Source organism: Budorcas taxicolor, chromosome 8, assembly GCF_023091745.1.
Source record: "Budorcas taxicolor isolate Tak-1 chromosome 8, Takin1.1, whole genome shotgun sequence".
NCBI lineage: Eukaryota > Metazoa > Chordata > Mammalia > Artiodactyla > Bovidae > Budorcas > Budorcas taxicolor.
The window spans coordinates 12,991,912-13,002,045 of record NC_068917.1 but is presented as its reverse complement, the minus strand read 5'-3'; the positions used below and the strand labels follow the sequence as shown (position 1 = coordinate 13,002,045).

The following is a 10,134-nucleotide window of genomic DNA, read 5'->3' as shown; positions in this document are numbered from 1 at the left end:
CAGATGGAATCTGGTAAATACCTGTTTCAAGCAGTTCCATTATTGCAGATGCAGGCGTCTGAGTTTAATGTGCAGTGGAATGCGGAGAATCTGTGGGAAGGGCAGTGACACAGGCGAGTGGAGCCTAGTTCAGGCCCTCCCCCGGAAGGCCAAGGTCAGCATTAGCGGTCTGTGCTGTTTCCCATACAGATACAGCTCAAGTCAAGTTAAGCACCTTTTATACAACTGAAGAAATACATTAATGCACACACCAAACTAAAATCTGCCAAGTTCAGTTCTGTATATTTTCATATCCTTTCACAGATGCTAAGTGAATGCATAAATTTAAGGTTCAACAGAACACAGCTACTTCTATAAAAAATAAATTTTATTAACAAAGTGAGCTCACATTATAAAACCAAAATGAACCTTTGCTAATTTCTTGGCATCGTCTTTCTTACTAGGTACAGCACTGAAGACAGACAATAAAACAAAATAAAATCAAAGCCCAGTTGCTCTGCCTGAGGCCTGTGAAACTGTGACAAATGGGCCACAGTCGTCATCTTTCACGTTCCTCCCACCACTGACCTGACGCAAAGCTGCTGGGACTCTCACTCCTCCTCAGCCTGTTGCCTTACCTGCCTGGCTGCCCCGGCCTGGGAAGGACACACGCCTGAAGTATAAAGGGAGAGCTCTCTCCTCAAACAGTGCTGAGAAGCCAGACTGCGAGGTTCTGGCTGCAACTCCTGAGAAGGTATCTCAAAAGCTGCTGCTTTATTCTTTGAGCGAGAGCCCACCACCACCGCGAGCCGCCAGCTGCGGGTCTTCCCTGCCTCCGCTGGGGGCTGGCAGCTGCGGTGAAGGACGCAGGGGTCCAGGGATGTGGGGGTGGCGCGGGCCTTCCCCTCAGAACTTCTGAAGGAACTTGAGGACCAGGTCCCGCAGGCGGACCCGGAGCACCTCGTCGTCGTCACAGATGATATGGGTCGAGTCTTCCTCAATCTGGATGAGGGTCTCGGCTTCCTGCAGCAGGACGATATGGCCCTTGGCTGTGTCTTCCACCTTGATGTCGCTGAAGCCGTGCTGCACCAAGAGGAAAGGGGCAGGAGGGCATTTTAGCGTCCGAGATGCTCCTTCCCTGGTGGCTCACACGGTAAGTAAGAACTTGGCCTGCAGTACAGGAGACCCGGTGGACTCCAGTTCATGGGGTTGCGAAGAGTCGGACACGACTGAGCAACTAACACTTTCACTTTCCTTTCCAGCTTTGGCTACACTGAACATTCTAGAAACTGGCATTTTGGACTCTCCTCAATACAGTTCTTCAGAGCAGTCCCAGGACCTACTACAGCAATAGAATTCCAGGTGAAGCCCCCAACCATGCAAAAATCTCATAGAAACACCACAGAATTCCTACCACCTGCCTAAGCTTCTGTGTATCATCTGAGGAGCACATCCAGGCACCTGGGTTCAGGAGGCTCGGTGTTCCATCCCAGCCTCCCAGCCACACCTGGGGTCCCTGTAAAAACGCTCCACCCTGTTCCAGGAAGATGCCTTCCTCACCACAGGTACCAGTGACCTTGTGACCTGGCAAGTCCCTCCCAAAGGGGAAGATGCAGCAGTGTATCAAGTACTTCCCCAGGGCCCCTCCAGTGCTAACTCAGAATCTCCTTACACATCAGATGGAAAGCTGAGAAAGAAGAAACGGAGTGGAAAGAATGATTTGCCTGAGAAGGACACAAATAGGTAATAACCATGGCCGAGGGAGGTTCTCCGTCTTTGGCGCAGAAAGGGATATTCCTCTTGCAGGAGGAGATGGGGGCAGAAACTGGAATGGGAGACAGTCGGGTCAGGTCCCAGAGATCAATGCCTGGGAGAGCCAGACAGAAGTAAATAAGATCTTTCTGGGAAAGCAAAGTGTTTCAAGTTTTCAAGAAACAAGTGAAGCGTGAGTCTCATGAGTACAGCCGGGGGCACTGCACGGTCAGGAGGAACGCTGGTGTGTGCATAGCACACGGGGTTCCCGGGGGTGTCCCCACATCACTAGCGGTCAGGGGAGCCCAACTCAGGGAAAGCCCTCCATTTGAGGAAGATTAAATGACAAGTGGAGAAAATTCCCAACAAAGACAAAGCCTTTAAGATTGGAAAGCGCTCAGCTACTGAGGTAGTCTGGACAAAAGGCAGTAACTGACTTAGAAGAAAATCTCTCTTCCTGGAATGGTTTCTAGTGTTAACTGCAGTTCTTCCTGCAAGAAGCAGCATGAAAAATACTGTCTTTAGCCAACTGCTCCTCTTTTCTGTCAAGGACTCTCTAATTCTGATGCCAAAACAGTGGTCTCTGAAGCCCTGTGACTGAAGCCAGAATTACAAAACACTTTCAGGTTAATAAATTCTTTTTCCTCTTACGTGTAGTCATGAAATCTATTCCACCAGGCACCAGGGATGAAGAGTGGGAAGGGTGAGGAGCTGGGGGAGGGACCACCATCCTCCACCATGACCGCCTGCTTCTCTCTCCCACTACCCGTCTGGGAACCACTGGCCCCGCTCCCTGAGCTCCAGGGGATCAGGCCATCCTGACCCCTCTGCCCACACCACACTGGCATCTCCTCTGAGCCGGCCATGTGAAGGGTCTTCTCATACGAAAGTGGGGCCCTAAGGGGACAGACCCTTTCCTGGCCAGCCCCCTGCCCGATACGTCACAGCTATGTTTCTGAAGAAAGGCCCGTCCTCGCTCTGGTTCCCACAAGAAGTGGGGCTGGGGGGCCGTCTGGGGCAGCCTGGTAGTGGGGGTCGGGGAGGAAGGTCAGCTCCCCTCTTAACTCTGCAGCTCCCGCCTGGTTCGGGCCCCGCCCTGACCGAGGATGGGCAGATGCTGCGGGGACAGCTCACGGGCTCCTGGGAGGGACGCCAGTGCGGTCAGACGGCGCATGCGCAAGCCCACAGCGCTCACCTTCTCCAGCGTCTGCACGAACTGGTCCACGGGGATGGAGCCGCTCAGCAAAGGCTTCAGAACCTTGCAGTCTGGAATGTCGTCACTGGCCCGCTTTCGCTTCTTGCCGCCAGTGGGCTGGGCGGGCCTGGGTGGAGGCTGGGCAGGAGGAAAACAGGGGTCTTGTCAAGCAATCACCTGGGAGCCCCAGGTCGGTGCAGGCTACCCGTGGGACCCTTTCCATGGGGGGGCCAGGGCCTGGCCTGGTGCCGCTGTGCCCTGTGTTCAGGGTCTCCGTCTCCAGCTGGCTCTCCACACAGTACACACAAGCTAAAGCCACCTAGCCACAGACTCATTATCTTAGCTGGCAAAGATACCTCCTTTTAGCAAGATCCGTTTTTAATTTTCAGTCGACTCAATTCAGTTGTGTCTGACTCTGTGACCCCTGTGGGCTGTAGCCCCGCAGGCTCTTCTCTAAGTAAATTCTTAATAACCCACATTGGCAGCTGGACCTGGAGCAGTAGTACCAGGGCTGAGAACACAGCCTGTGGGGCCACACTGACCGGTTACAGTCCTTCCGTCAAGAAAATGAAGGGCAGAGCAACTGCCCCTACAATGGTGATAGGACAGAGAACTTTATGAGGCCTAAAGAAGACAATGCTGGTGAGGACCTGGTCCGGGGCCCAGCACTTTAAGTGGCTGCTATGGGCACACAACCCTGGGGAATGACAGAGGCAGAGCCCAGCCCTGAAGGGGGATCTCCTCACGAGAGTGAAGACAGCGGCCCGAACAGCTGCCCTCCAAGGTGGCAGATGTGCCTTGAAGTGAGGCGTGAGGCTGGGGGGAGATGCCCTCCACCTGCAGGGGCTCCCCAGGTTCCCAGCCCTTGGCCTGACTGCTTCAGGGCCCCCGAGGGCAGGGGCTGCGTCTGCTGTTGGGTCTGCCTCCCCTCCCACCTCACGCCTGCGGGCTCAGGATGGGCACCTGAGGAAAGTTTGTCTACTGAGCACCACCGGGGGAGCCGATGCTCCGGGGGCTGTGATGGCTCTAGAATGGTGGGCGGCCCCGTCCCTACAAATCATCGTTTCTCCTCCCTTTTCTCTCTCCAAGACACATGGCCAGAGAAATAAGCAGTGCCCTTTCCTTCAGATCTGAACTCTCAGGAAGTCTGACCTCTACTATGTGCTGGTGTAGGAAGCACTGTCCTGGCGGGCTGGCTGGAATGCCGGCACCTTCTCAGGAGGAAGGCTTCCAGTCCCCACAGGCCCTGGAGGTTCCTCCTGGAGCCCAGCCCAGCCTCCCCAGGATACCTGAAGAACGTGCTTGTTATCTTTAGTGTGCAGCACAGCCGAGACAGTTGCCAAGGAAATGCCAGGCTTAATCTCCATGGGCACCAGCGAGTCTGCAAGCTGGGAACAAAGAGGGGGGTTTTAGTCAGGTTCCCCATAAACTGGGGGCAGAGGGTGCTGCAGCTGTGCTGCCCAGGGTGAGGGGTTAGGAGGCCACGCTGGGCCACTGTGCACAGCTCAGGGATGGACGGTGAGAAACTGAAAGTCGTACAATGACAGCAGGAGCCTTTAACACCCACCCCACTTACACCAGTGAACAGATCACCCAAACAGAAAATCAATAAGGAAACACTGGCCTCAAATGATACATTAGCCCAAATGGACTTAATAGATATAGAGAACATTCTATCCACAAACAGCAGAATATACCTTCTACCCAAGTGTACGTGGAACATTCTCCAGGAGAGATCATACGTGAGGCCACAATACAAGTCTCAGTAGATTTTAAGAAGACTGAAATCACATCAAGCATCTTTTCCAACCATAACGCTATGAAACTGGAAATCAACTACATGAAAAAAACACAAGTGCATGGAGGCTAAGCAATGTGCTACTCAACAATCAGTCACTGAGGAGATCAAAGAAATGAAAAAAATACCTGGAAACAAATGAAAATGTAAATACAGTGATTCATAATCTTTTAACACATGCTTATATGGTCATTTATGACAAAGGAAGCCAGAATATACAATGGGGAAGACAGTCTCTTCAATAAATGTTACTGGGAAGACTGGACAGCTACATGCAAAGTCTTGTACCATGTAAAACAAACTCAAAATGGATTAGACTTAAAATATAAGACCTTAAACCATAAAACTCCTAGAACAAAACATAGGCATCTTTGACACTAGTCTTTTATCAATTTTATTTCTGGATGTATCTCCTCAAGTATGGGATTCAACAGCAAAGATAAATGAGACTGCATCAAACAAAGAAGCTTTTGCACAAGGAAGGATACTGTCAATAAAACAAGAAGGCTGTCTAGGGTAAAGGAGAAGGTATTTACAAATGATGCACCAGATAATCCAGAATTCACAGAGAACTCATACAACTCAACATACCCCTCTGAAAATGGGCAGAAGACCTGAATAGGCATTTTTCCAAATAAGACATACAGATGGCCAGTTACTAATCAGGCAAGTGGATATCAACACCACAATGAGGTATCACCTCACACCTGTCAGAATGGTGGTTGTCAAAAAGACAACACATAACTGGTGGCGAGAATATAAAGAAAGGGGAACACTTGTGCTGGTGGGGTGGTAAATTAGTGGAGGAGCTATGGAAAACAGTATGGCAGTTTCTCAAAAAATTAAAAACAGAACTACCATATGACCATATGACTCCACTCCTGGGCATTTACTCAAAGAAGACAACACACTAATTTGAGAAGATGCACGCACCCCTGTGTTCAAGGCAGCATTATTTACAATAGCTAAGATATGGAAGCCACCTAAATGTCTTCTGATGGATGAATGAAGAAGATGCGATACACACACACACACACACACACGGGATATTAGTCATAAAGAAACAATGAAATTTTGCTGTGACAACATGGACAGACCTAGAGGGTATTATGATAAATGAATTCTAAAAAGCAAACCAAATGAACAAACATAAAAAAAACAAACTCAGTTATGGAGAACAAGCAGGTGGTTGCAGAAGGGAGGCAGTGGCCAATTTCTCAAATAGGTGACAGAGACTGACTCAAGGGGATGAAATGTACATTACAGGAAATACAGTCAATAATATTGTAATATTATGGTAACAGACAGTGTGGTGATCATTTTGTAACGTAGAGATATACTGAATCACTATGTCATTATGCACCAGGAACTAACATGGAGGAAGGTAGGTCAAATATACTTCAACTTAAAAAAAACGGGGGGTTGGGGGGCTTCCCTGGTGGCTCAGTGGTAAAGATTCCACCGGCCAATGCAGGACACACGGGTTCAGTCCCTTATCTGGGAATATCCTAGATGCTGCAGGGCAGTTAGGCCTGTGCACAACTGTGGCGCCTATGCTCTGGAGCCCAGCGCCCCGACTACCAGGCCATGTACCCTAGAGGCCATGCTCCCCAACAGGAGAAGCCACTGTGACGAGAAAGCGGCACCCTGCAGCTAGAGAGGAGCCCCACGCACCACAACTAGAGACAAGCCCGTGCAGCAAGACCCAGCACAGCCGAAAATAAATAAAATTTTAAAAGGGGAAAAAAATGTGACACTGTGAAAAGTTCCCACTGAGAGATCTGTGCGCTCTAGGTGCCCGGCCACGCCCATCCACAAATACCGTTTTTCTTCTGATGCGGCGCTGACAAAGGTCAGGCTGCCAGGCAGACCTGTAAAGCCAAAGACCCGGCTGGGGCGGCTCACAGACGGCAGTGTGGGAGCCAAGCAGGTGCGGGACTCTCCCTGCGTGGCCCCAGGAGTAAAGTCATCTCCACGGAGACTCTGAAGTGGCAGCTCAGCCACAGGGAAATCTATCCGGAGCCCACAGACGACTCAGGGAGGACATCTCTGGGAAGGAGGGCGCGGTCACTGGCCACCCCAGAAACAGAGGTTTTCTCTTAATGGAGGCCCCTGAGGGCTGACGACAGGGCCCCCGCTTTGCACACGCAGGGAGAGAGGAGGGTCTCCCAGGGAGCTGATCTGAGAAATGAGCATCCACCAGCTGTAGCAAAACTGAAAGAACCGTGACAGATTTTAACTCCTTCCTCTCACGTGCACTTCCCAGGCAAAACCAAATGATTCTTCTAGCTCGCTCTCTACATCCCACATACAAAGATTTACACGAAAGCATGTGTCTAAAAGTATTATCTGCAATTTGAAAACGCAGAAATAATAAATGTCCACCAATAAAGGAACAGTGAAATGATGAGACATTCATGATATACATTCATGAATGGTCTTCAGAAGCTTGAATGACACAATATACTTACCTTTACACGACTAAGGTATTATATGATACATGATTCAAACACACCCAGAACACGGTGAACAGACAAGGCAAATACACAAAAATTGGAATAGTAATTATGTTTGGTATTCAAACTAGGATTGACTTTTTTTTTGGTCTGTATCCTTTTCTTACTTCCCAAGTTTTCTAGAACGAACAAGCATACTTCTATGGAAAAATGAATCTTATGACAGGGTCAATCAAAGCCTGAGAAGGCCGAGGAGCCTTAAAAACGAAAGGAGGGCGTCCAGAGCGCTGGTTCTCAGGCGAGGAGCAGGGATCCCACCTGGGCTCCTGGAGACTTAACATTCTGCCTTCCTTTTGCCTTTCACATTGGAAACTGACACATGGTCTCTGACACCAGTGGTTCTCCAATTTTAGCAGCATCAGACCCACGAGGAGGGCTGGCAGAGATCCAGAGGCTGGGCCTCACCTGGAGTCTCTGCCTCAGCAGGACTGAGGTGGGGCTGGAGAAACCTGCGTTTCCAACAGGTTCTCAAGGCTGCTGCTGCTGGCGACAGTGGTCCCGAGCACCCCACTGCGATCCCCATGGGAAGGCGTGCCCACATCAGTCAGGGGCTCTACACTCACTGGGGTTAAAGGACAAAATCTTCACAGAATAAAACCTTTACGTTCTACTAAAATGCATGTAAATGATGATCATGCAAGGGGTGTAAACTTTCCTTACTTTTTGGTTACTTTCGTGTCCTCCATCTACTGCTGAATTCAGTGAGACCTGACCCTCACTGGTAAATGAGGTCCAGGAAGGACGAGAAAGCCCACAACCCTAAGGTGGTTAATGACAGAGCTGACAACAGCATATCTGTTCTCCAGGCTCTGACCCCCCGGGTGATACACTGAACTTTAAAAGAAGCAGCACTCCAGCAGGCCTGGTGTTGACACCTGTTACTTCATTACTGGAAACAGGAGGAGGGGGACTTCCCTGGTGGTCTGGCAGCTGAAACTTTGCACTCCCAGTGCAGAGAGCCCAGGTTGGATCCCTGATCAGGGAACTAGATCCCACACGCTGCAACTCAGAGTTCACGAAGGGCTGGAGATTCTAGATGTTCACTAAGGGCTAGCTCACTGCTGCAGCTGAAGAGGCAGCTGAAAAGCTTAGCTCGCTTCCTGGTTATATGCTAAGGGTCCGTGTATCTTGGTTCATCCGTGTGTGACACAAACTGCAAAGAAAGCCACCCCAGGACGTTCTTCCAGAGACTCAAGTGGAAACCCGGGGAAAGCCCAGGAAGCCCAACGCTCACCTCCGGCATGATTTCGATCTTCTCATACCGACGCTTGAAGGGCAGGGCGAGGACCTCAGCACGCCGATAGGACATGGCGGGCGGCTGGCAGTCCACCATGAGGTCCATGCGGTGGGACTGCGCCGGGGGTGGCTGGGTGTACTGCTCAGGACAGACCACGTGGAGGGGCTGAGGATCGAGAGGGCGGGTCGGGGGGAGGAGGGCGTGAGGCGGCAGCAGGCCCAGTCCTGACCTCACCCTCCCCACACGCCACCCGGGCTCACCACAGGGCCGTTCGAACTCCCATCCTCTCAAACCCAAGTCACCAGGGACCAAAGTGTTGGGGGGGAGAAGCATAGAAGTTTCAAGGAAAGCCATGGTGATGAGCAAGGGATTCACTGCCTCATCGTGCATTTATTTTCTCACTCTATTTAAGCCACTTTGAGGGTGACATCCAAAGGCCCGAAGGGTCTCCAAGTCCCTGGAGGGCAGCCTCTCTATCCCTGGCTGGCACCCTGACTCGCTGGCAAAGAGGAGCTGTGGCTTTCTGTGCTCATCTGGGTTTCCGGTCTGGACCTGTAGGCCCACAGGTCCTAGGCAGTGGGTGATGACCAGGCCACGTCCTCAGCTGTGGAGGACACACCACGTCAGAGTTTTTTGGTTTTTGTTTTTATAAATGTCTTCTTTTATTATCTTGGGAGAAAAATAATTAGGAAGCCAGTGTTTACTTCGGCCAAACACCACCCAACTGGACACAAGTGGTCCTCATCAAAAATAATACACTGCTTGTGCTTGCTTTTCCTTCCAGTTTCGATTTTTTTTTTTAAGAGGAGAAACCTCTTTCAGGGTGGAAAGCCCACTAGTCTGGAATCTGGAGAGTACCGGGCCGAGCACCCTGGGGGCGGGGGTGAGGACATCGAGCCCTCGTCCCGCAGAGCAGAGTGCACAGAGGCTCCAGGACGCGGAGCGACCGGCACAGTGGGCCCCCACTGCCCCGCCCCCTGTACCTGCGCTTCTTTGAGCAGCTTTGACACCTGGATGAAATTCAGTCGTGTATCAATGGGGCAGTAGATGCATTTCATGGCTAAGGGCTGGTAGGGAGCCAGCGCTTCCAGGTACGAGAAGTCGGGTTCTAAGGGGAACGCAAGAGAGGAAATTAAAAATGAAGGCGCCGGGGGCTTCCCTGGCGGTTCAGTGGCTAAGACTCCATGTTGCCAATGCAGGGTGTCTGGGTTTGATCCCTGGTCGGGGAACTGAAAGTAAGTATTAAAAATGAAAGCAACAGAGGGGTGGCCACGTGAGGAAGCGGCTGGTGGTCAAGGCCCAGCGGATGGACAGCGAGACAGCAAAGGCGCTGAGGGTACAGGAGAGAATCCTGACTTGGGGGGAGAGGAGTGATTTCCAGGTAGAGAGAGGGAGAGGCTGGACCAAGCGCTGCAGGCCGGATGTGGAGCTGCAGGCAGGAGTGTGAGCTCAAGGTTTTCAACACTGACCGAGAGAGATGAGACAATGAAGGGATACCTAAGTAAATGAGGGAGACAGGAAAGTTCTTTGCAACAAGATGCCAACTAACAAATGTAGAAGAAACCATGAAATTGGGAAAAAAAAAAAAAAAATCATACATTGGCAGCCATTGCAGGAATAATTTATTCAGACCAGAATCATCAATTGATGCTGGAAA

General features: G+C 50.9%; 1 protein-coding gene across 1 annotated transcript in view; it reads right to left on the bottom strand.

The window, feature by feature from the left end:
- Positions 1-389: 389 nt before the first annotated feature.
- INTS9 (integrator complex subunit 9) overlaps positions 390-10,134 on the bottom strand; it is a 130,673-nt gene continuing 120,928 nt past the window's right edge. Inside the window, exons 13-17 of the mRNA XM_052644881.1 lie at positions 9,461-9,585; positions 8,475-8,642; positions 4,216-4,314; positions 2,927-3,064; positions 390-1,062 (exon numbers count right to left, since the gene is read on the bottom strand). Of these exons, the coding sequence (XP_052500841.1) occupies positions 886-1,062; positions 2,927-3,064; positions 4,216-4,314; positions 8,475-8,642; positions 9,461-9,585 (707 nt within the window). The 3' untranslated portion in view covers positions 390-885. The remainder of the gene's footprint in view (positions 1,063-2,926; positions 3,065-4,215; positions 4,315-8,474; positions 8,643-9,460; positions 9,586-10,134) is intronic.